This window comes from Mustela nivalis, assembly GCF_964662115.1.
Source record: "Mustela nivalis genome assembly, chromosome: 11".
Lineage (NCBI taxonomy): Eukaryota > Metazoa > Chordata > Mammalia > Carnivora > Mustelidae > Mustela > Mustela nivalis.
The window spans coordinates 68953252-68978195 of record NC_139030.1 but is presented as its reverse complement, the minus strand read 5'-3'; the positions used below and the strand labels follow the sequence as shown (position 1 = coordinate 68978195).

The following is a 24944-nucleotide window of genomic DNA, read 5'->3' as shown; positions in this document are numbered from 1 at the left end:
AGGGAGGTCTACTGCTCAAATGCTTAACCAGGTCTCACCACATGCAGCACACATGGGATTGCCATTCCCAGAGCTGCCTGGACTAGACCAGTCTAGAATTCTAAGGCCTACACAGAGCTCCCTGGGGTCCTTATTCCAGCTCCTCACTGGGGCCCACTGTGCCATCGAGTTCCTGTGCATCATTCTTCCTTCACCTTGGTCACTCTCTCCTGCTAAAGAGCACAGATCCAAGAACCAGGGGTCACCTCAGGGACCGAGGGCCTTGTTTGTTGACGAGGAACAGAGGCCCAATAAGCAAGGTGTTTGGGCAGGGTCCAAAGCTTGCAGACATGTAACACAGGGGTCACTGCAGGGCTGAGCCAGGATCAGCCCTGACACAGTGCAGCACAAGCCTTGCAGGACTATTGTAAACCACAACAGTCAGGACCACAGGGTAACCACCAAAGAATTCACCCCAATACCTGGTGGTGATCCCCACGGACCCCCTAGGGCCTGTTCTGAGGACCCCACCTAGGAAACAGTAAAAACTGCTCATGAATTAAGCTAAACCCGAGGAAGCTACTCTCAGAACGCAGACAGTGTGCAGTTCACCTGCGGGGAAGCCCGCCCTGCTGCTGCCCCTCGGAACAATTTGTTATTTAAACTGTAAACCCTGGAGGATTTTACTAGTTGCCAAGCACATTTAGATATGGCCTTAACAAATACATATACTGGCAACAGGTCTTTGGGGAGAAGGATGATATATGACCATGAAGCTGGGCAGCTGGGGATGCCCAGCTCGCTCAGGGCGGAATGCCGCCCCTTCACAGAAGCGGGGCAGCCGGGAATGCCCCGCCCGCCGAGGGCAAATCGCAGCCTGCTTCAGGGAAGCGGAACACCCAGGAACGCCCAGTCAGCTCAGGGTGGAAGGAAAACCAAAAACTGCCTGCTTCCCTTTTCCGTGATAGCTTTTCTCTTCCCAGAAACACCCATTGTTAGTTAGATGAGTCCTTTGAATGTGCCTGTTTAACTATAAACTTTATCCTCCTCTTTGATTGTCTGCAAGACGGGATTAACATTTGACCTTCTTCAGTCCTTCTGTTGGTTAGTGTTTCTATCCAATAAAAGTGAGACTGTGGAGTTGCTCGTGGCAGCAGTCCTTTTCGACTGTTGTCCCCTGCTCCCAATCTCTTGCAGCTGACTTGTTTGTGCCTAATTCTTCTCTCATCGCCGACTGGAAGCGGCACCGACCCTCTGAGCCTCGGACACAGAGGCAGCCCCAAGTCCCAGGCCAGGCCCAGCCTCAGGGGGAGGGGGTCCTAATACCACAGAGCACATCTGTCAACAGTAGGCCATGACCCTGCCCTCGCTCTGGCATGGCTGTCATGGCCTCAGGGCAGCCCCCCCCCCCCCTAAGTGACAGACTGGAAAACTCCATGCTGCTCATGAGAACACAGCAGAGCTGAGGTCTCCCCCAGCTTCAGACTTCATACGTCTTCAGGCCATCAGGGTGATGCTGTTTGGCGTGATCTCCCAGGCAGAGAATCGGCAGGTGCCCAGCCGAATTCTAGAGCCTGGGACCGTAAGGCATGGGTGTTTCCAGGCCAGAGAAACTCTTTGCTGTGAGATCGACATGAACTAGGAACCTTAATTTTTACAGCTATTATCTGCTGCTGAGCTGGGCCAAGAAGAGAGACAAATTCTCTCCCCTCCATGTTACATTCCCTTTGGAATGGCCCAGCCCCTGTCAGGGTCACTGTCTAGTCGTCCCTCTGGTCTCAGGATGCAGATGCTCGAGGCTGAGGCAGGGGACACCAGGCCCGACTGTGGTCGGTGAAGGGCCAAACACACCTTCTCCCCAGAATAAGGTCTTAACAGACTGGCATGAGGGAGGCCCTGCACGCCCTGCACTGCTTATTGATCTAACATGAACACTGCTTCGCAGGCTGTGAGCCTCAGAGTAAGTCACTCCCATGTTCAGGGAAAAAAGCACACAGTGTATCTGTAAGCTGACCAATGTGTTTTTTTCACTATGTCAACACACACAGGCACCCACACGTATGCACAGAGGCTTTTAGGGATTGTAATATCTGCTAAAAAATCCAAGAATTAAAATTACCCTGAAAATGATGGCATCACCTTTTAATTGAAGGACAGAAGCCGGTCACATTCAGAGACTAGCGGGCCTCGTGCAGACAGTTAAAACCATCCTTCTCTTTCTTGGTTAACCATTTCCTAATTTTAAGTAATGTCCATGAGTTCTTTAGGACCATCTGAAATTGTCCTCTGAGGAGCGCCGCTACACAAGCTCGGAAGACACACAACCACATGCACCGCTGGACGACATCTCACTGGATATCATCATCATCAAACAGATCTTCGAAATCTATGTGAACAAACAAAACCACATATTAATGGGGCACACAAGGTTAATAATTGAGAAAATAACTCCAAAATGAATTACACAGTCATTCATTCTCAAAATAGAGAAAAAGCAGTAAACAACCTAAATAAAGGACTTTTCCCATGACAGACTAGATTTTATCCAGCAGAGGTCATCCCATCCAATAGAGAGTGGCGTAGGAAGCAAATCTTCTATTTAGGTGACATCTTAAGAAAATGCATGGAGGTGGGGATGAGATGGAGGTGAGGTAGCTGGAAGGCTGGCAGGCACGGGATCCCAAGCAAGCATGAAAATGCAGAGGGCAGCTGGGAGGAAGGTGCTAGAAGAACTGGGCCAGGCGGGACCGGCTGTCTTTAAGGGAGTGCGGCTGATGGTCACACTTGAGACCCGGCCCAAGCCCTTCCCACAGGAAGAAGGGCAACACACTCATAGCATGCTAATTACTGGGATGGGTGGCACTCAGGGTCACTGTGCCCTTCTATTTACTTGTCTATGGGTTTCCCAAACCATCTACCATAAGCATGCCCTGATCTCACAATGGGGAGAGAAAAACTGAGGGTCTCCTCATAGTCCCACAAGTTCAAGCTATGCAGGATAAATAGTGAGCTGGAAGGAGGGCGAGTGGAAGGCCCTGGTGGCGTCTCCATATGCCAGATGTCACAGGTCTTCAGGGAAGGCGCTGTCCCAACACCCTCTGCTCAGCACTGATGTGGGTGGTCCCACCACAGCAGCGCTGGCCTGTGGTCCTACAGCTTTGTAGGAGCTCCTCAGCCCGCAGCCCCAGCTAACTGCTCCCACTGCCTCCCACCCCCCAAGACACTGCCCTCTGATGTGCTCCTAGAAACAAGGCCCACCTCTGCCAGCGCTCTCATCATGGATGTCCCTGCAGGCTGCCATGTCTGAGGCTCCCCTACTTTATCATACACAGTGAGTTAAGAGAGCAAGCCTTGTTTGTGGTCTGAACCACAGTGCCCAGAGGACTAGAGGTCAGAAGCTCTGCTCTAGGAGCAAGCACTCTGGAGAAACTCTATCCAAAGTGCTCATGGCTTTCTCATAGCAAGTGGCTTCCTGAACTCAGGGGGCTGTCACAACCTGATGGGCAGCACACACCTCATGAGCTTGGTGGGCAGACCAATGCAGTGCGAAGTTCCTCTGTGTTCTTTCCCTTTCCAGGCCTGACCCAGAAGGAGGAAGTCCCCACTGTGCTCATGTTGCTCATGCTCCCTAAGCAGGGCAGCCCAGGTCCCTCTCAGATACCCTTTTGGCAGAATTAGATGGCTATTTTCAGAAACCACATGAGCTCGAACACTAGAACACAGCCAACAGTCTGCAAATCCAGAGGATGCATGGGACCTTGAGGAGATCATCATTATGTGGGAGAGGGTCCAGAGGTATTAGACATCACCCAATCTTTCAACAGTAAGGGCCCCCCAAGGTCACCCCATGTAAATGACAGCTTTCACATGGTGGCTCTGGAGACCTTAGAAAAAGGCTGTCCCCATCCTCAAGGCTACTGGCAGCCTGATGTCACCTCAGTGGGCGGCCAGGCTCCCTGGGAAGAAAGCACCTAATTGCACAGCCCAGCTTCTCTTTTTAGGCAACAACTTGCTGAAAAGATACCAGATAAAATAACACAGACTCAGGCTCCAGGGGAGATTTGGCACATCAAACCAATGTGGCCTGGTAGTATCCCAGTTGCCAACTGGTGACAGTTCTCTGTAGTGGCAGGCACCTTGGACAAAAGAAGGATGACAGTCTCCTAAGAAGACTTGTCTTGTGCTCCCGCTCATGATGTGAACCCTTAGTAAGAGTATAATCTGTAAGAATAAGGCCTCAGGAAATCAGAAGACAGCAAGAGAAATAGCCCTCAGCCTGTGGGACAAGGATGCACAACTGCTTACCATCCATGCTCTTGGGAAGCAGCACAAAAGCTCTTCCGTACAACCAAGCCCTGCTTTGAGAGAAAAGGGTGGGGAAAGCTGGCTGTCACTGCGAAGGCAGCCCAGAGACCAGAACCCAGCCGCACACAGGAGGAAGAAAAGCCAGCCATCCCCTGAAAGCAGAGAGCCCAGAGGGGTTGGTTCCTACACCTGTGTCCCGGGTAACAAGCAACAGATGGGCCTCTGTGACAGGTTCAGGGGGACAATGGTGTGGCTATAGCTCAAGTTCGACTACTGGAGTGCAGACGGGGAGCCATTTTACATGACTGTCTCCTGAAAAAGGGCTGGCTGCCAGCGCTGGCAGCCCGTGTTGTCATTTTATATAAACTGCACTGAGCTCCGAAAATGGCCCACATCTGGGCTTTCCTGTTCCAGGACCCCAGTCACGTCACAAAGCATTCCACTGTTATAACACAAAAGAAACATTCAGATTAAAACTGGAATCCTCAATCCCAGCATCCTTACCATTGAAGAAGTCTGCATGAACTGCCTTCTCATTGGCTGCCAAGTCCATCAGAAGCCCCGTGCTGCCTCCTGCCTGGGAAGGGAAAGGTAATATGGTGTCAGTGCTGTTTTCCCGGAGAATGGGGATAGTGCCTTACAGGGCGCACCCCACTCCGTGGCAGAGGAAGGCGAGGAATGGAAAGGTTGGGAGGACTCCCAGGCTGGACTCAAAACTCAGTTTCAGGCAAAGGAAGCAGGTAGGAGAGGTGGCATTCCAATAAATTATTTTGAAGGTCTCCTTGGGTCTCACCTTCCCCGATTCCTCCTGCTTTTTAAACAGAATCCTGTTGTCCTGAACACCACTTCTTTGTAAACCTTGAGCAGACATTCTAGTTCCCTAGAAGACGCTGCCACAGTGGCCCCAACCGTGTGCAAAACTGGGCTGAGGATTTCTCTCCCCTGGATGGCCCTCTGCTTCTTCGGAGAACTACAGCATTTCCATGGGAAACTGACCTCCTGACCTGGGGTTCTGGTTGGGGAGTGCCATCACAGTACCCCCACTGCCACAGCTTACGGTGGCAGTAAAACCACGTGACAAGCAAAGCTGAGCAATCTGACCCATTCCAGATTTGGGGTGTCTGTAAGAGTCACACAGGGATGGTCAGAACAGAGGTCCCTGCTGCTGCCTTGACCCCCACCTTCCAAGGCTGCCTGCTCTGACCTTTCCTGGCTCTGGAGTAGCTGGCGTCTCCCATGTTCCTTTTCATGGCCGCTCGCAGTAACCCAAACCCAAGAGAAAAGCCCAGGATTCTCGGACTCCTCTCTTCTCGTCTCAACCTGCCTCCCTTCCTGTTACCATAGCAAGCCAGCCGCTCTAAGACCACCACTCGCTACCAGGTCCAGTCCGTGCCTACTTCCGCCGGTAGGTGCTCCCTTCATTCGGACCCTCCTCAAGGCTCCTGTGAGCAGTCTTCCACTCTCTTGCCTCCAAACCCAATCCTAAAGTCTCCACAGCGACCTGCCCGGAAGCCCTTCACGCCCCTGTGCCCTCCGGCGATTCCGCATGAGGCTGTCGGAGGACCCAGGGAGAAACCGGAGTCTCCTGCTTCATCAGTGGGGTGCAGAGCCCGCCTGTCCCGGCACAGCTACGGGCCGCTTCATGCTCCCCCAAGCCACCTCTTCCAGCGGCCGTCTCCCCCCAGGCTCGGGCACCTCGAGGCCGGTGTTAAGATGGGGGGCGGGGCCGACCCTGCCTTCAGGACTGACTCCTTCCAGGCCTTCCTCCTGCAGCCTGCCCCGTCCGCCAACACCAGCAGGCCCTGCACCATCGCCTAGTGGGCAGCCTGCGCTGGGCCGCCTCAAGCCGGGAGGGCGTGCTCCTATCCCACACCTCGGCTTTCTCTGCGCACTCGGTACCGCCACCCGCCTCTCGCCGCCGTACGGAAATCTCCCGGAGCAGAGACAAGGTCGGTCCCCTGAGCTTCCCGAGAGAGAAACGAGGCCCTGCGGCGGGCAGCTGACCCGACACCCGGGGCTGGGGTCACCAGCTCACAGAACACCAGCGTCGGCCGCATCACCCCGCGGCCACGAAGCAGGGAGACACCTGCCTACCCGGCACCAGCGCCAAAGCCCGGGTCCGCGTGCGAGCGCACCGCCCCAAGCCGGCTCCCGGGCTCCAGTCCGCAGACCGCGTCTGCCGGGACCCGGCCGGGGACCACGCCAGCGCTCGCAGCCCGCCGCCGCCGCAGGGCCCACCCTCGCCCGGCCGAGCACAGGCCTGCCAGCCGCCGCCCGCCGCCCCGGGCCTCCTCACCTCGTCCAGGTCCACATAGGGCCCGGCGCCCTCGGGGAACATCTCGTCCACCGCCGGCTTCATCTCGTCCGCCGCGCCTCCCGCATCCCCGGCTCACTTCCGGCCAGCCTGACGCCCCTTCCGGTGCACGCCCGGCCGTGGCGCCTCTAGACGCCCGAAGAGGACCAACTCTATGGTTCCCCTGGCACGCAGGGCCCGGCGCCTCTGGTTCTCCTGACGGCGGGCGGGGGAGGCTACGCAGGGACTCCGGCGTGACCCGCGGCCACAGACCGCTCGGCCCGAACGGCCTGGCACGCAGAACAGCTCAAGAGAGGCCTTTTACAGAATATGGGGAGTCGGAAAGAGACCGGTGGTTGCCGCAGCAGCGGGGCGGGGGGCAGGCCACACAGGAGAGGGGCATCAGGAGGTACAGACTTCCAGCCATAAAGTGAAAGTCTCCGAAAAAAATATTAAAATAAAATAAAATAGTCTGGGGATGAAAAGTACAGCCTAGGGACTACAGCCGATGACATTGCAATAGCTTTGCATGGGGACAGATGGTGTGCAATTGTCAAACTGCCGTGTTGCACACCGGAAACTGATACGATATTGTAGGTCAGCTCTGCTTCACAGAAGAGAAAGTGAATGGTCGCGGAGTAAAAAGGCAACCCGCGCAGTCGCAAGAAATATTTGCAAATTACACACATGGGTACATGTATATACACACTCTGTATATTACTCTCCAGAATATAGAGAGAACTCCTAACCTCAACCACAACAAATCCCAGTCCAAGGCAAGTAACTTATATACACCTTTTTTTTAGAGTAGATAGACGAATGACCAAGAAGCCCATGAAAACGTGCTCAGCACCACTAAGTGTTAGGGAAATGCAGTCAAAACCACTTCACACTCCCTAGAACAGGTGCTATTTTAAAAACCCCAAGGATAACAAGTGCTGGAAAGGATGAGGGGAAATAAAGACACTTGCATGCCGTTGGTGGGAATGTGGAGAACAGCATGGGGGTGCCTCAAAAATTAAACACAGAGCTACCCTATGATCCCACAATGCACACCCAGAGGAAGTGGAAACGGGGTCTTCCTGAAGCATTGGATCCCATGTTCAGAGCACCGCTATCCCCAAGAGCTAAAGGGTGGAGGCACCCTGTGTTCTTTGACAGCTGAACAGATGAGCGAGCTGTGTACTGTAGGTACATAAAATGGAATACTATCCAGCCATGAAAGGGCAGGTGCTACGACGTGAATGAGGTGTGAAAACATTATGCTGAGGGAAATGAGCTGTCACACAAATCTTGCATGACTCCACTGACACAAGGTACCTACAGTTGTCAGAGTCACAGAGACAGACAGCAGAAGGGTGGGCACCGGGGACTGGGGAAGGATGGGGAGTCAGTGTTTTATGGAGACAGAGATTCAGTTGGGAAAGATGGAAGGTTCTAGAGGCGGGTGGTGGTGATGGGTGCATGACAGGGTGAATGTGGTTAGTGCCACCTAGAAACAGTTACAGTGGTAAATTTTATGTTATATGTATTTTATTATAATTTTTTTAAAAGTATGTGAATGAGAGAAGAGGATAGGAGGGAGGGGGAAGAAAGGAGAGGGAGTGAGGAAAGAAAAGTGTGAGATACTTGAGCTAGACTTTTGGAAGTAGGTAGGCCTGGGGGCTTGGCTACGAGCGAAGCAGGGATGGGAGCACAGGGCAGGGAGACAGGGAATGAGCCCAGACTGGCGGTGGACAGTGGCCCATGTGGGCAGTGCAGGGCTCAGGGAGATGGGAGGAGAGGCTGGAGTGTGGCTGAGCCTCAGATGTCACGGTGACACCAATCACCTTAAGGTCTGGAGAGCAAGTCCCACTGGAGAAGCCATGACCCCTTGGCTACCAACAGGCTTCTCTTCTGAGTGGTTTCAAAATGGGGGAGGGGCATTCCCAGCCACCGAGGCAGGAATGAAAAGACAGTGGCCATGGGTGATGCTTGCTTCTGGTGAGGAACTCAGTGCTGCGACATTGGGGGTGAGGGGCTGAGGGCACCAGGCAGGAAGTGGAGGGTCCCCCACGAGGTCTGCCTGCAATGGGGAGAGGGTCGGGAGGAGGCGCATGGAGAACTGAGCCTGTTGGATGCTGGGCTGAGCAGGGAGGGCCGCAGCCCACCAGATCCGAGTCCTGACCACAGGGCTGGGAGCTCAACAGGTGGGGACCCAGCTGAGAATGGCTCCGGGTGGGGCTCCTTCCTCTGAGAAGAGGACAAAAGTGAGGTCTCTTAGGAACGTAAATGCAAATGGGCGTCCGGAGGCAGCTAGGGGCTGCTGAGGCCGGAGACTGAGGAGAGGGTCCGGCTGGGCACCATGTGGTCTTCCCCAGAGGGAGCCTGGATTTGGCGTCTCCGGAGCCACTGCGGGGAGGGGCTTGGGTCGTGGCTCCTTAATGCATGCGCTAACTGGCTGTGTGACCATCCAAGGGGAAGAGGACCGTGCACACACGCGAACCAACATGTTAACAAACAACGGGGAAATCCTGTAAGGCATGTCTTTTGTCTGGTATGTTCGGTCGAGTCCAGTTGTCCCCAGTGAGAACTGAGAGACTCATCCTCTCACCTGGCTATCTCTTAATTTGCAGAAACCAAATTCACACCAGCTTAAGCTGGGGAAAGAGATGAAGAAGGTATTGGCTTTTCCTAAAGCTATTGGCTAGGCCTCCCCTGCAGAATGTCACCTGGGGCAGGAGGCATGGCTGGAGTGAGAGGGACAGCCCCTGGAGGCTGCCCTGGGCACCTCCCACCTTCCAGCACCCTCTGCATCCGTCTGGGTGGCTGTGCTCTGTCCCAGGAGAGTTGCCTCCCCACCTACATTTAAATACACAGGGTTTCTCATTATTTAATTGCAAAAGAAAAGCTGGTTGTAGCTCATTAGAGCAATTTCTTTTCACCTCATAGGAGGCGACCGGCAGGGTCCGTGGCTTGTGCGCTTGTATGCCTGCCCGAGGGGCTCCACCTGCAGAGCAGTGGGCCCAGTGCAGAGGATGGTCCCAGAGACACCGTGCAAATGTCCTGCCGGTCCTTCCCTCCCTCCAGAGCACCCAGGGCAGGTAGTCCCATTCCTCCCGCAGCCCCTGACCTGCTGTGCTGCGTACAGGTTTCGAGGGCCTTCTGCTTACAGACTGAGAGCACCCAGGCCCTGGCCCTTCCTCAAAGGCTAGGCTCCTGCTGTCCTGGTGTCCTGGGGGGACAGGCAGGGCCCCCAACCCAGGCGTGGCCGTGGGGGTCTGGCTGCTGTTGATCTCCGCGATCAAGGGCAGGGGCTTTGGGGTGTGGCTGTCTGGATCTGGGTCCCTATCAATAAGTCAGGCAGTGTTCTGGTGTCTGTTTGCCTCAGTTTCCCCCCTGCACTCCAGGGGCCCTGCAGCAACTCCAGAGGCCCTGCAGCACCCCCTCTGAGGGGCTGTGAGCTCAGGTAAGAGGGTGACACGTTCAGCAGAGTCCTGAGTGAGAGCCGTGATTCATTTGTCAAATAGGAAAGGAAACATGGCCTGACTGAGGCCATTTCTTGAAAGAAAACCAGAAGCATTTGAGTGTCTCAAGTCAGGAATTTATTACCATGAGGCTAGGGATCCAGGCTGCAACTCAGTCCTGCTGGTAGGGGACATGGAAGCCCAGCGTGGTCCCTAGGGGGAAGTGAGCGAAGAAGGTGCGGGCCATATCCTCCAGCTGGGGGTAGGCCCCCAGCGTCTGGAAGTATTGCACGTAGTTCCAGAAGTCAGAGGTGGAGAAAGGCCAGTAGGGCATGGCGGGCAGCTCAGCATAGGGGTCTGAAAAACACCACCACGTGCCTCAGGGACTGTCCCCACCTGGCCTGCCCTGAGGCTGCCCTTCCCGGATACCTTAGGGCAGATGGTTGGTGCCCAGCAGTGCCGTGGCAGTGAAGGGGCCCCCCGCTGGGAGCTGGGAGCTGGGCCACCCCTGGGTCCTCCATGGAAGTATCCCAAAACCTTGTCATCTGGATAATGACCTGCGTCTGCCTCTTGCCACTCCTGGTCTGGGGGGATAGCTCAGGGAGAGGAGAAGAAGAGAGAGGAGGAGGGGAGGGGAGGGGGGTATCTGGCCCCTGTCCTGGAGATGCTGGGCAGGGAAGGAACACAGTGGTGAGGGTGTGGGGACGTCCTGGTGGGACTGCAGAGGAGACCACAGCCCTCAGCCCCAGAGTTCAGATGCTACTGCACTGTGGTCCAACTCCGGGGAAGAGCCATGGGGTGAGTCCCAGGTAGAGGATGACATTGCCAAGCCTCAGGGGCTCCAAGCGTGTGCGTTCCTAGGTGGCTGGAGGGCAGGGCCCAGGGAAGAGCCTCGGGTCCCTCTGTTTGCCCAGCTTGTCCTTGAGCTGACCCAGGGCTCCTGCTCCGTTTGCTCAGGATAAGCCAGCTCCCTCCCGGCTCCCTCTTCCAACCCCATCCCACCCAAAGACACACAAGAAAAGAACAAGGGGGTGATACAATACCTCCTTCCTCCTGCACTGGCTTGGCCCCTACAGAGGAAGATGAGGGCTGTCAATCTGGAGGACCCCCCAGGACAGGACCCCTGCTCACCCCCACACCCCAGCTGCCTAAGCAGCCAGGGAGACAGCAGGAGGGACAAAGCCACCACTCACCCACCAGAGGTCCCAGCAGGAGGCAGAGGGCCACCCCTGGCACCCAGCAGGCTTTCATCTCCCCCAGGCACAGCCCTCCACCAGCCGAGGAAGCTCCTGTCCACCTGTAGCAGGAGGGACCCAGAGGGTGGGACCAAAAGCTTATCAGGGTCCCAGCTTCTTCCTGCCACCCTCAGCCCGGGGAACTCCCTGGAAAATGGCTCTGGCAAACAGATAAGTTCCCAGAGTTTCCATAGCGGTCCTAGTTTCACCTGTGGGATGGGAGGCAGGGACCCCTCGTCTGCCCCTGAGGAGGCTGCCGCGCACTCTGGGTGCTCAGCTGTCGCTGGGACGGGCCTCTGCTCCCGGCCCCGCAGGCTCCTCTTTATAAAAGGCCGGGGGGCAAGGAGGCAGACGTCACCTTCCTGAGCCGCCAAACTGATTATTTCATCCCCCGGGCAGAGGACTGAGGGCTTCTGTGGCCTTGCTGGCGGCAGGATCGCAAGCATCCAGTCGCAGGAATCTGATCCAGGGAGCAAACTGGGAGGAAAACACCTCTGCACAGGCCACGACTGGGATTTTTAGGACCGCGCTCAACACCGGGGCTGGAAATAAATGCAATTTCCTCTCCACTGGGACGTTTTAAGTCTGACATTGGGGCTGAGATGCCCCCTTACAGGAATAAGGTAGTAGCAGAGCTGTCTGGGGTGGGGGTGGAGGGGCTTGGGGAGCCATGAGCGGCCACAGATCAGCAACCCTGCTGACAGGACACGATCAGGCAGAGGCCACGCAGGAAGTGTGGGTGTCCAACCCCACGGCATACCTGCAGACCAGAGCATCCCTACTTGTGCGCAGTGATTAAGCCTGTCGTCAGGAAGGCAGCTGTCCCAGCTGCAGGGATGCTGTGGGCGACACTTAGGGGCTGTGTGTCAGCTCTGATTAAGCCTAAAGACAGCAGCCATGCCACGTGGCCCTACCCATGGAATCCACACCGCTGTAGTGTGCGGCATGTCGTCTGGCTGGTGGGCCGGGTGGTGGAGAGCAGGTCTTATGTGACAAACCCAAACAACACACACATCTCCCCAAATTTTGGGGCACCTGCCCCGACCAGGACCGAAAGGGCTGGCATCTCAGCATCGTGCGTGGGCACGTTTTGCACAAACACAGATGGTTAGAGCCACTTCTCATCACCCTGTGAATCCAGAGGCTCTGCTGAGGGGCCCCAGGCCAGCACATCCTATCATCTCCACCTGAGCCACCCCAATATGCTTCCTGGGCTTCGGGTGACACCTGCGGTCACAGGTGGAGCCTCCTGGGGACACGCTGCCTGCCTCAACTTCCAAGTCACTTATGAGCCTCAGGGTCTGGTCACAGACCTGGAAACAGAGTCACGGGTTGGGATGGGTCCAGAGGAGAATCGGCAGCCCCTGAGACGACTACTTTGGGGGCAACTATAGGTTCTCCAGAAAAGGGGACCATCCCATCAGATTGGAGAGGAAGGGCGATTCCCCAGGCAAAAGATGCTCACCAGAATTTAGGGTCTCAGGTCCCCACCTTCAGAATCTCCCCATATGTCCCCATCTGAGGGACGAAACCCCTTCTTGCCCAACAATACCTTACCCTTCACAACAAATGGCTCAAGATACCAGAAATTCAACGTGCCTTCTGATGCAACCACTCACCCAATTAGCCCTTGGGTTTTATTTTCAGAAATCTGGACTCTGCACCTGCAAGAGATAATGAATTCTTTTAGGGTCAGCGTCCCCAGAATCACCCAGAGAGTGACTCACTAGGGCCCTCCAGACTCAGCAGAGGCTGTGCTCCCAGCTGGAATTCACAACAGAGAAACGGTGCAATGCACAGGAAGGGAGAAGTCGGGGGACCAGGGGTGAGCTTCCGGGGCCCTTCTCCCTGGAGTCACACAGGCCACCAAGAGGTGTGATGACCTGTGAGGTGCTGTCTTCAGGGGAGCCTGTGAGAGACGCAGCACCCGGGGGTTTTTATTGGGGGCACAGGGTCACCCCCACCTGCTGCCGATTCAGGGTACCCAGGAGGAAACAGGTGCTTAGCATGAACTATGCTGCACAGAGCTGTGGGGGCAGCGGGGTCCTCTCATGCACAAGGGTTCTGGGAACTCTGCCAGGAATTCCTGCCGAGGGCCCCCCAGGAGGGCAATGGGGCCCGCTGGTTGACCTTCTTCTGCACAATATAGAAGATTTGGTTCTTTATCTGCTGCCTGAGCTGGGAATTTTAAGCTCTACACTCATCATTTTCTTTTCCCACATTCACCGGGACACTGAGGAACGACCAACCAACCCCACATCCCTAACTGTTTATTCTCACTAAGTAGTCTGTGACATCAGCTACCTGGTCACCAGGAACCAGGCCTCCGGCAGCCCCTTGGCTCCACGGCCCACACGGCAGACGGCACCTTGGCAGGCCTAAGGACCAATTCCCGATTCCATCCTGAAAGTCAGCCCCTGGGCTCTCTCCTGGCTCCCGCATTCTGCTCAACACGGCCCCTGGGGGTGCTGGGGACACGGGGCTTATTGTAGAGCCAGAATTGATGCAGTGTGGGAGGGCTAAAGATGTGAAGGTCGGCGGGCGAGTGAGAACCACGTGGCCCAAGTGTCTTGAGGGCTGAGACCTCCATATTTGGCGGCAGCCTCACAGAGCTGGACAGCGCGTGGAGGGCAGGGAGGGCCCGCTGGATAGATGTGCTGCTGTTCATCACTGCCCCAGAGGGCAGTGGCCCACTGTCCATGACCGGCAGTCCATGTCTCAAGACTATGTGCAATCAATCATTCCTATGATGTTAGGAAAAAGGAAATTAAATCACATGTACTGTATCTTTGCAACCATTTTCTTAATTTAAAAAAAAAAAAAAAACAAAACCAAAAACAACCTATCTAGACTAAGCATCTGCCTTCAGCTCAGGTCGTGGTGCCAGGGTCCTGGGATCACGTGTGGGGCTCTCTGCTCAGCGAGGAGTCTGCTTCTCCCTCTCCTTCTGTGTTCTGTTCCTCTCCCTCTGTGCTCTTTTCTGCTCCCTCTGTGCTCCCTCTCTCTCAAGTAAATAAATAAAATCTAGGGGGAAAAAAACTACCTAGAAAAAATCTACAAGTAATGAGCAATAATGGTAGAACTACGAGTGTGGTTTTTTTCTTCTTTCTGGATATACGGATTTTCCTTAATGTATTACTCTCATGTAAGGGGGGAAACTTTGAAAACCACCACTAATAGTTCTGACCTGCTGTCCTGGGTCAACCACTCAGGACTTCCACAACCATGTGGCCACCCCCATGTCCACCCCCACAACTTTTCTCCCTCCCTGAGTCCTTCGAGCCACTCTCCTTTGCTAGCCTGTACACAGACCTTCCCTGGACCAACTTGGAGAGACCCACCTGGAGGGCCCCACCTGCAGAATCCCACTTTGATCCAACTCCTCTGTCCCCTGCATGAAGGCGCCTTCCCCCCTCCCCCACCAGCCCTGCTAGGGCTCCGCACAGCCAGCGAGTATTCCTGTGGTTCCGTGGGATCCCTAGAGCAGCGGTCCTCACATGACATACAGCTTGCCCAGGGATCCTGTTAGATGCAGGTTCTGATTCAACAGTCTGGGGGAGAGCCTGGGAATCTGCATTCCCAATAAACTCCTGAGAGATGCCCGTCCTGCCAGTCCTCTCGAGGCATGGGCAGGTTCTCTGCCTGGGCAGTATGGGAATCGCCTGATGGGTACCCGTTAGTATGTAGATGGCTGGGCTCCACCTCTCCGAGTCCTGCCTCAGAGTGAGGGGATGGGCCTGGGACTCTGCATAGCTGGTATGTCTCCAAGGGCGCTAGGCAGGTTCAGGGCCAGGCTGTGGGAGCCACTGTATAATAAAGCAGAGGTTCTTAACCCTGACTATGCCTCGGAACCACCCGCAGAGCTGGTCAGTAGCTGGGATTGCAGCCCCCAGTTTCCAGAGGTAGGATGCCCCGGTCTCCCGATCCCCCAGCCCCTGCCCCTGCCCTGCACTGGGTTCTTCCCATGGATGCATCAGAGGCCTCCAAAGGTCCCACCTGCCTGTAATGAGAAGTTCTGCTTGCACAACATGGGCCTTGGTGGACACAGTGGACAAAGCTCAGCCTCCAGGCAGAGAGAGGGTTGGCGTCGGCCTCTGCGGACAGTGTTTGAGAGGCGGGGGAGCAAGCAAGGTGGCTGGCTTGGGAGCCCTCTGTCCTCTGAGCTCCCCTGAACCAGGGGGTTGTGTGGGGGAGGAGCAAGCCAGGGGAGCCCAGGGTGTGCGCACCAGAGGTTCCTGTTAGGGGGCCTTGGGCGCCCTCTGCCGTCTGACTCAGGAACACCAAGCGTGGCCTGTCCTGGAGGTCTCACAAGGCCACAGACACTCAGGCGTGGGCCCCCAAAGGCAAGCTGGCAGCCCACCGCAGATCTCCTGGAAGGATGAGCAGGATGCGTTGGGTAACAGCTATCCCGACACCAACCAGAACCCTGTTCATTACAAAGTCCTAACTCCAGAAGTCCTCGCACCCTCGGGCTCCCCTGCCTGTGCCTCCCGGATGCTCCTCTTCCCTGACACTCCCCGCAGCTGCTATCAGCTCAGCTCCCATCTGTGGTTTCCCTTTGTTTCTGGAGGTGTCCACACAGCTAGGCGGTCCAGCCTGGGAACCTCAGCCCTGGCTGCAGGCTTGCCCACTAGCTCCCCTCTGGCCAGCCCATCTTTGTTCCCCTGGAATGTGTGCACAGCTTCAGCTCTGGGGCCTCCCTCTCTGCCCCTCCCCGAGCCCAGGAACTTGGCCCCTCTGGAACCTCTGCATCCCCAGTGCACCGTCAGTCACTCTGTCCCATTGCCTCGGCCCTAGTAAGTGGTACTGCCCTCCTGCTTAGCTATATGCGCCCCAGTCTGTGGCCCCTTGAGCATGCCTGAGTGTCTGGGGCCTGGAGCACTCCCGGTGCCCCAGGGGTAGGGTTTGGTGATTGAGCTGATGGGCTGAACAGATGGAGAGTCTGTCACCCACTTCACATCCGAGCCACTCTCTCAGCTGTCCCTGGGCATCTGGGCCATTGCGGGACTGTGTGCACTGTTCTCCCAGCCACTGCCCGATCCACATCCCCTCAAGAAGCCCCTGCCCCCCTCTGCACCTGCAAGGTAAGGGGATGCATCTCACACTCACGAGTTCCGTTCCCAAATCTAGTTTCTGACTCTTCTTGTCATTTTAAGCAAAGGATTCAAACATGATAAAATCTAATGAACATGAAGAGAGTTTTTCAGATGAAAACGAAGTTGCTTTGGAAATGTCCATGGAAATTAGTGTCAGTGAGATGTGGCCGGGACAAGGCTGAGATTGGAACCAATGTCCTAAGGATCCCCAGGGATGTGCCTTCAGATCCCGCCTCAGGGGAAACCCAGACCTGGGATCCCAGCCGGCAGGTCCAGCAGCCAGCTCCAGGGGGCGCCATCCTCGCTGGAATGCCCTCTTCTGCCTGGAGGCGCCTTGGAGGAAGGATGGATAGATGGTCCCACAAGGTCCTACAGTTCCCTGTAGAACTGAAAGCTAAAATCCTTCGATTCTTTTAAAAACTCACCTTTTCCTTTAGCTGATTCGTGAGAACTCCTGACCAGGCCCCAGTTTGGTCCATGAGAGGGCTTCTCCTGAGCCCAGGAAACCCTGGCCCTGAGGTGGTGTGAAGCTGGGTAGTGGGAGCCCCTATTCTAGGGTGGGTGACCCCATACTAAAAAAGTATTCATTGACTATTTGACATTCTCATTTCACGGGGTGACCTGTATTTTTATTGGCCAAGTCTGGCGAGCCTGTTCATCCTTGTCTGGCTCTGGGCGTTGGGGCGGGTGGGGGTGGGGCAGCTAGAAGGGACCCCAGCCCTGGAGGTGGAGCATGTCTTTTCTAAGATGCTTCCTCCTGGAGCTGCAGGGTTCTGGCCATGACACAGACAGGCAGTGGGCTGCAGCCCTGAACTCCCCCAGTCAGTAGGGCTCCAGGCTCAGCACACCCAGAGTCTCTGCGATGGGGTTGCCAGAGACATGGGGGCGGACCACTGCTGGCAGAGGCCCCAGCTCTCAGGCTTGGGGCCAGGGTTGGGAACATGGGGGCCTGTGCCTTGAAGACCTATGACTTGGAGCAGAGAGACACGGGCGTTAGACATGAGCGGTCATAGCTGTCTGGACCCCACAGCATGCCCACGCTAGATGCTCTGTGCCCCTAGGCTCCCAAAGATCCTAGCACTAGGGCCCTTCTCCCTGAAATACTCCCTGAGAGGGCAGCCCAGGGCCTCAGCACCAAGGAGGTGTGAGAATCCTGCCCGAGGTCATGGGTATGGTCCTGGCTGGATGGGAGATGAGAAACCTGGAGAGAGAGGCTCATGGTCCCACCCAGGAAAACAGCAGGAGATGCAGAGTGGGGGGGCTGCCCATTCATCCTCCTCCTTCCAGGGTACCGAGAGCTTGCAAGGGTCACACCCCAACACCCCAAGACTTCGTCAGGGCCATCTTAGTGTGTGCGTGAGTGGAAGCGGTCCCCGGAAGCCAGGATGGAGGACTGAGTGGGGCTGTGAGCAGAAGGGCAAGTCGGAACAGGGACAGGTTGCCCTGGCACGGTTGTGGGCAGGCAGTGCCCACCCGGGGCTCTTCTGAGACCTCAGACCAGAAGAAGACATGTTTATCCATTGCTTTGTGTCTCGTTGGCTGGGGGTGGTCCATGGGGGTGAACTCCTCCCACTGCAGGGGGTGGTGCCTGCTGGGCTGGCAGGTGTCCAGCCCTGGGGTCTCTGAGAAGCATAGAGGGTGTAGGAGGTGGGCTCTGCAGAACAGCTGAGGCCTGGGAGCTTGTCCCATGGCTGATGTTGCCTCTGTGGGGCAGGGAGGGGGCTTGGAGCTGCCCCAGGACCATAAGCTCTCCAGTCCTCCCATCACAGGTATCCCCAAAGGGCACAGAGCTGCACTGGGATCTGCACCTGTGAGGAAGCCTGAGAGCAGCTGTCTGTGTGTGTGCGGGAACCCAATGAGCCGGGGAGGTGTGATGAAACACAGAGATGCCTACTCACTCCTACCTCTGGGGGTGCTCTCCCCACCCATGGACCCATATCACTTGCTAAAGGCCTGGTGTCTTCACAGCATACATTTCCGAGAGGAGGCTCTGCGCCAGGCCCCTCCAGGGACCGCCCACCAAAATCCTCGCTCCTGCTGAGTTCCCAGCTGTTCTATCCTGTCCGCCTTATGGGGGAGGGAACGGAGGCTTTCCAAGCTAGGGGCCTGCTGGAGTCAACAGCAGACGGTGGAGGCCCAGGGACAGGCCCCCGCATGGAGGGGTGGACCCCTCCCTCCCTTCATCACAGACCGTGAGCCGTGAGCCCATGTGCATGCCCTTTGCAGAGTCTTGTTCAGAAGGCCTGGTCTGCATGAGCTTCGCACTGCTAATCCACCCCCAGATAGGTGGGGGTCTTCCCAGGGCTGCCCCCATAGAACCGTCTGGCCGTCTTGGGCAGCACACACTCCTGGGAGCTATGGTAGACACCCTGCCAGGGCTCAAGGGCATGCTGGCCAGGGGTCTGCTCACCAGGAAGCCCCAAGGGCCTTTGACCTCATGGCCCTTGGGAAACAACCCAGGGACTCGATACTGGCTGCGGGGGCAGGACAGCGGCTTGCCGGAATGTTGGTCCAGCTCTCGTCCTGGGTTCTCATGGCCAGAGGCTGCCAGAGCCAGGTGGGCATGCGGGGCCACCGTCCAGACATGGGCACAGGCAGGTGGTGGAAGTCCAGTGGGTGGAAAACTTGGGGGAGAATGCCAACGGTGTGATTCCAGTTCTGGGCCTGATGCCAGCCCGTCTGTCCCGAACCTCATTCCATGAGCAGTGAATAAAGGCAGGGAGGAGACCACCCTGCACATGTGGGTGGGTTCCGTCGTGGGCACTTCTCCTTTAGGGGACTCCAATGCCCATTTGAGTCTGAAATTCTCACTGAGAATCTAATTAATTTTGATGCAGGTAAAACCCACTCCCTTGAACCCCAAACACCTCCCTCATGTCCCCAGAAGTACAACAGGAAAGGGCTTACGGTGGATAGCAATTGGGTTCTTGGCCTGGTGGGAGTGGGCCTGAATTTGTTCTAGTCCTGGGGGACTGTGGGGAGCCGTGGGGTCTGAGGGGCACTGTGAGGACTGTTGTGCCTGTGGGAACTGGGGGGAACTGTGGGGGCTGTGGGGGGATGTGGGGACTGCGGGGGTATGAGGGGGGACTGTAGGGGGCTATGAGTGTTGTGGGGACCATGGGGGGATATGGACTATGGGGGGCTGTGGGGACTGTGGGAGACCGCAGGGGGATATGGAGACTGTGGGGGTCTAGGGAGGACTGTGGGGTGCTATAGGACCCTGGGGGACTGTGGGGGGTGTGGGAGTCTGAGCAGAGACTATGGGGGCTGTGGGACCCTGGGAGGATGTGGGAACGGTAGGGGTCTGAGGGGGGTTGTGGGGGCTGTCAGAAGCTTGATGGCCATGTTGGCCGTGGAGGTCTGGTGGCAGATTGGGGGATTGTCCAGGGGAGCTGGAGGAGGAGCGTGAGCTCTGACCTCTGACCTCCAGGCTGGCAGGATGGGACAGTCCTAGTGCTCAGAGTCTCCCCTGCTTTAGTGCCTCTGCTTTTGATCAAGAAAACACACCCCAGAGGACAGACCCTTCTTGAGTCAGGTGGGTCTGTGTGTCTGCAACCCAGGGGGGGACTCAGCATCTTCTGGCCTCTCAGCCCCGGGCTGATGGCAACCTGATCCAACGGTCCCTGGACTCCCCCAGGGGGAAGGAGGGACTGGCAGGTGAGGTCAGGGGTGCATGCACTGGGCCTGCTGGGGTCCCTGCCTCCCAGAATCCAGGAACTCAGAGGGAGGCAGGTGTCCTATGTCACCCAGGCCTACCATGAGGCTCTAAGGGCCCTCACACACTGGTCTTGTTTCATAACCAGGAAACAGAAACTAGAGAGAAGCCCCAGAGGGTGAGAACTCTGTCCTGAGCCTCACTATCCCTCTGCCACTCTTGGAGGGATGGCCCACTTAGACCCAAGACATCAAACCCAGCTCTCCTGATGCTCCACAAGGACAATCATGGGCCCCCAGCAAGACACTCATCGGCTTTTTTCCAGTTCAGGATCTTGGGCTAGGCCTGGAACCCCGGCGGAATCTCAGGCTAGCTCCTGGGTCCAGCAGGCAACTGATGAAAGGCAGGCTCCTCCCAGCAGCTGACACCCAGGCCTGCATCCTCAAAAGCTCTTGGGTTTCTCTAAGACCCAAGAAGAGCCAAGAGATCCTTGGGTTGGGACCTTCCCCAAAGGTACAGCCATGCACCCCCTGACCCAACCCCAGTCAGCTCCTTCTCAGCTCTGGAGCCAGGAGACAGAGCTGGTTTCAGATCACAAGTGTTTAAGGGGAGCATCTTGGCTGATAGCTGTGAGGCTCCGGACAAGTTACTTGGTGTCCGCAGGCCTCAGTATTCTCATCTGGAAAAATGAGCACTCGGGCACTGATGTCCTTGGGTCAGGAAGGGGAACGAAGGCACAGGTCCTGGCCCATGGAATGCTCTCAACAAACACTAGTTTTCCTGTCATCTGAGCCACATTGTTGAACTCTCATCCTCTCCCCCAGTGACAGATAACACCAGGCATGGACAGCACAGTGAGGCACCGAGGCTCCTTCTCAACTCGGGGGTGCTGCACACAAGGGTCACTACCACTTCCCAGACTATGCACGTGCCCGCAGGCCAGCCCCTGCATCCCTCTGGGCTGGCGAGAAGGACCCACGTTCTGGAGAGGTAGAGAGTGGGTAGCGAGAGGAGAACCAGCTCAGAGGGAATGTGGCCGGGAGAACCACGAAGCTCCATCCATCCTGCCATCTGGATGTGCAGGAGTGAAGGGCTCAGTGTCTCTGGCTGTCAGAATCCAGGCTCAGAAGGGATCCTACTACCTATGAATCTAGCCTAATTTCTGACAGATTATGAGACGAGGCAGGGCACACACTTTCTCTATGCCTCTTCTCATCTGAGAAATGGGCTAAGTGATGGGATAACATCTAGGACGCCCCTGGCATTAGGTATTATTGATATGAATACAATTAAAGGTGTGAGCCTGAATTTAGTGGGGGAGTAGGCTTAATGCGTGAATATTATCAGGCTTGGGTAAGATAGTGCGTCTCTGAAACACAAGAGGGCATCACAACAAAAGTAGCATTCTGAAAACAAGCAATATTACTGGCAATTCAGAATATAATCATCTAAATTTAAAAATCAGCAGAAAGGGAGGAGGATAGAGTAGAGAAAACCTCTGATGAAGTGTAAAGACAAAAGCATGGAGAGTAGCAGAGGGAAGGCAGAACATTAGCAGGTCAGTTCAGGATGTCCTACATGAACAACAGGACTATAATCCAAGGAAAGTTCCAGCAGTGAAGAGGGAACATCCAGGAAGACAGAGTTCCCTCCCCACCCTGTCCTGTGGATGAGAAAGATCCACAAGAAGGCACAACTTTGGAAACTTCAGGACACTGGAGACAAAAGGAAAGCCTACAAGTTTTCAAACTGCAAAGGCAAACCATATGAAAGGAAGGAGAATTCCAATGGTATCTGACCTCTGGATGGCTGGGAGACATGGCAAGGCCCCTACCCCCCGCCACCACGTCTGGAGGGGAACCAGGACACTGCACCTAAAAACTCTATCAACCAACTATCTATCAGGAGATTATATGGGTTTTCAGACTTATTAGGACTGGAATATGTTCTCTTCCTTGGGGAGCAGGTAGGCCTCTGTTTCGGTGGCATGGTGCACAGAGAAACCACAAAATATGGAACATAGGTTGCACCACTCCAGGGAGGGGTGAACGGAAGCCCTAAAGCGATGGCTGCAGGTCGAGGAGCCAGGATTCCAGAGGACAGCTCAAGAGTCCCAGGGAGAGATGTCAGAAGGTAAGGAGAATGAAAACAGTAGATTATCTGACACTTTGGAACATTTGGAAAAGTATTGATGGCATTTAAAAATTCTATTTGAGATTTGAATTCTAAATCGGTACATGGAAAACTAAACTTTAAAAAAGTGAATAAATAAAAGCAAGGCAGTGACCAACTCTGGGAAAAATGGATGGAGAACATAGTAATGTCATCAGGTTGCACTCTTTAGCTCAGAAGTAAATATGCTTTATACAGCTGTAAACTTGTGAGGCCTGGGCATTGATTTCACTCAGACTTTGTATGGCCGTGTTGGAAGAATGGGAAGGGAAAACAGTGGGGGCGGCATATTCGGCAGAGAAGGTCTAAATGTAAAGGAACAGGGCAGATTAGTCTCCTATCCCAGTGAAGTGAGTCACCCCGAAGTGTATGGCCCAAAACAACAGCTCCTCAACTGAAATATATTTAATAGCCCATCGTCTGAGTGGGTTAGGAATCAGGACAGTGTGTCTTCTGACTACAGGTCTCTCCCAGGGCGTCCGCTGAGGCTGCGGTCTCGTGAAGGCCTCAAGGGAAAGGACCCACATCCCTCACCAAACTGTTGCTAGGACTCATACACTAATGGCTGTTGGCTAGAGGCTTCCCTTTGGTCTTTGTCACAGGAGCCTCTCCATACAGTAGCTCACACTGCAGCAGCTGCATTCCCTCAGAGGAAAGGCTCTGACTCCAGAAAGAGCCCAAGAGAGGGCGAGCAAACAGAGGTCTTTCTGTAACCCAATCTTGGAAGGGCACCCCATTACGTCTGCCATACTGTCTCTATTAGAATCCATCACTGGGTCCCTCCCACATTTAAGGGGAGGGAACATCTCAAGGACATGTCCACCAAGACTTGGGCATCACTGGGAACCATTTCAGAGGCTGCCCACAGTAAGGCTGTGTACTAGACAAACAGAATCAACAGGATGTGATTACAGAGAGAAAGGGAGAAAGGTTTATTTTAAGGAAGTGGTTAAGGCAATTGCAAGTCTGAAATCTGAAGGGCAGGCTGGAGAGCCTGGAGAGAGGTGATGGGTCCGCTTGCATCCAAAGGCCATAAGGAGGCAAGATTTCGTCTCTCTCAGTTGTTTGTCCTCAGTCCTTCAGCTGATTGGGTGAGGCCCACCCACATTATGGAAGGCCTCTGCTTTTGTTTAAAAAATTCCTTCACGGTAACATCTAGGCTTGTATTTGAGCCAACAACTGAGTACCGTGGGCTGGCCCAGGTGACACACAGAATTAATCATCGCGAGGTATAAACAGATTCTTTGGAAGTGTGTAGGGTGAAGAGCAGAACAGCTAGTAGAGGTGAACATGACCGCTCCCAAGTGGTAAGGCTAGGAGCAGGGGAGGGAGAGACCGGCAGCATTTCTCTCCACAGGTGGGGCCCGGGGCATGATGTGAGGGAGCCCGTCTGGCCTGTTGCTGAGGAAGGACAGTGTGAATCTAGGGTCCCCTCCGAAGCCCTCTCCTGGGCCGGGCAGGGGGCGGGAAAATGAGTCTGAAGAATATGCACTTTACAGGGACACTCATCTGGGGGACAAAGGACAGGGGGTGGGGGTGGATCCTGTGCCACCTCAGACCGTGGCATGGGGACGATTGTGTACGAGTGGCTGACTCGCTTGGTCTGGCTGCCTCCAGCACATATACGATGTCCACCCTTGGGGGTGGGTATGTGCCCGGTGTCCACAAGCAGAGTGATGCAGTGATAGTGACTGATGAACGTGGATGTGACTTCCAAGCTATCCTCCTGGGGTTTTGCTTCAGCAGGAGAACTCGAGCAGATGCTGGCCACCATGGGTGAAGGGGCAAGTGGAGGGGCTCCCGTTCTGGGAGAAGTAGGGAGAGCCCCCCCCAAGGCCGAGGGCTGACTCTGTGCTCCCCAAGATGGGGTGATGGGGCAGTGACCACCAGCCGGTTCCTGCTGGCCTCTGGGGCTGCCCAGTGCACGTTCTCCAGTAGCTGGCGGGGGAGGTCCTGGCAGCAACAGGCCCCAGGGATGGCGGGATCTCCTCCCCCAAACCCAGGCAGGGGGTTGTCTTTGTGAGGCTCCCGGGTCGGCAGGGGATCCAGAGACCCGCCATGTTGAGGCTCCTAATTGCAGGAGAGGGACCCAGGCTGAGCTGGTTTCCCTGCGGCCTGAAATAGATCCATTGTTTACCCCTATTCATTGCCACATAAAAGCCGGATTTATGGGAACCGGGGCTCAGCGTGTTTCTCAGCCTGGCTGAGGCGTCTGGGCAGCGTGGCCCCATCCCGCCGCCATCGGGGGCTCCTCAGGCTCTCTCGCCTTTGAGGGGCTCTGCTGGGAGCTGGGCAGCGGCCATCCTGCTCCCCCTGGCGGGCCGCCCACCTGGCCTCCTCCCTCTGTCTTTTTGGTTCTCTGGTCCCTGATGTTGGTGGAAATAGGTTGATAAAAGAGCAGGTCCCTGTTTCACTTCTAGCTCGTTGTCCTAGATTCGTTGACTCATCCCAGAAGCAGGTATTGTGAGGCTGGGATGTGGGGAGCTGGGGGGCTCCTGCCGGGCAAGAGCAAGAACAAGCATCTCGGAATTAAAGGGCTGGAGATGCCTTTGAAACACACGCTAAACCTGTCTCCTTGGATGGCTGTGACCTTGAAAACAGGGCCTCCCCTCCTGCTTTGCCCCCAGGCGGATGTCTGCCTCTCACTGCACAAGCAAGCCGAATAATGGGTACACGTTGCGAATAAAGAAATATTTTTAAAGTGAGAAAAAGGAACAAAGACGACACCCCACCCCCTACCCTCCATTTCCTTTCCCCAAGCGA

General features: G+C 55.6%; 2 protein-coding genes across 2 annotated transcripts; both read right to left on the bottom strand.

Moving 5' to 3' along the window:
* Positions 1–2106: 2106 nt before the first annotated feature.
* Positions 2107–6742, bottom strand: COPS9 (COP9 signalosome subunit 9). Its single transcript, XM_082690585.1, has 3 exons — positions 6581–6742; positions 4789–4861; positions 2107–2365 (listed from the first exon to the last, which is right to left on the bottom strand). Exons 1-3 carry the CDS (start codon positions 6641–6643, stop codon positions 2328–2330), a joined length of 174 nt encoding a protein of 57 aa, XP_082546711.1. The 5' UTR covers positions 6644–6742; the 3' UTR covers positions 2107–2327.
* Positions 6743–10149: 3407 nt separating this feature from the next.
* Positions 10150–11551, bottom strand: OTOS (otospiralin). Its single transcript, XM_082688988.1, has 4 exons — positions 11468–11551; positions 11217–11320; positions 11067–11093; positions 10150–10380 (listed from the first exon to the last, which is right to left on the bottom strand). The coding sequence occupies exons 2-4, from the start codon at positions 11272–11274 to the stop codon at positions 10196–10198; spliced, it is 270 nt and encodes an 89-aa protein (XP_082545114.1). The 5' UTR covers positions 11275–11320; positions 11468–11551; the 3' UTR covers positions 10150–10195.
* Positions 11552–24944: the final 13393 nt, after the last annotated feature.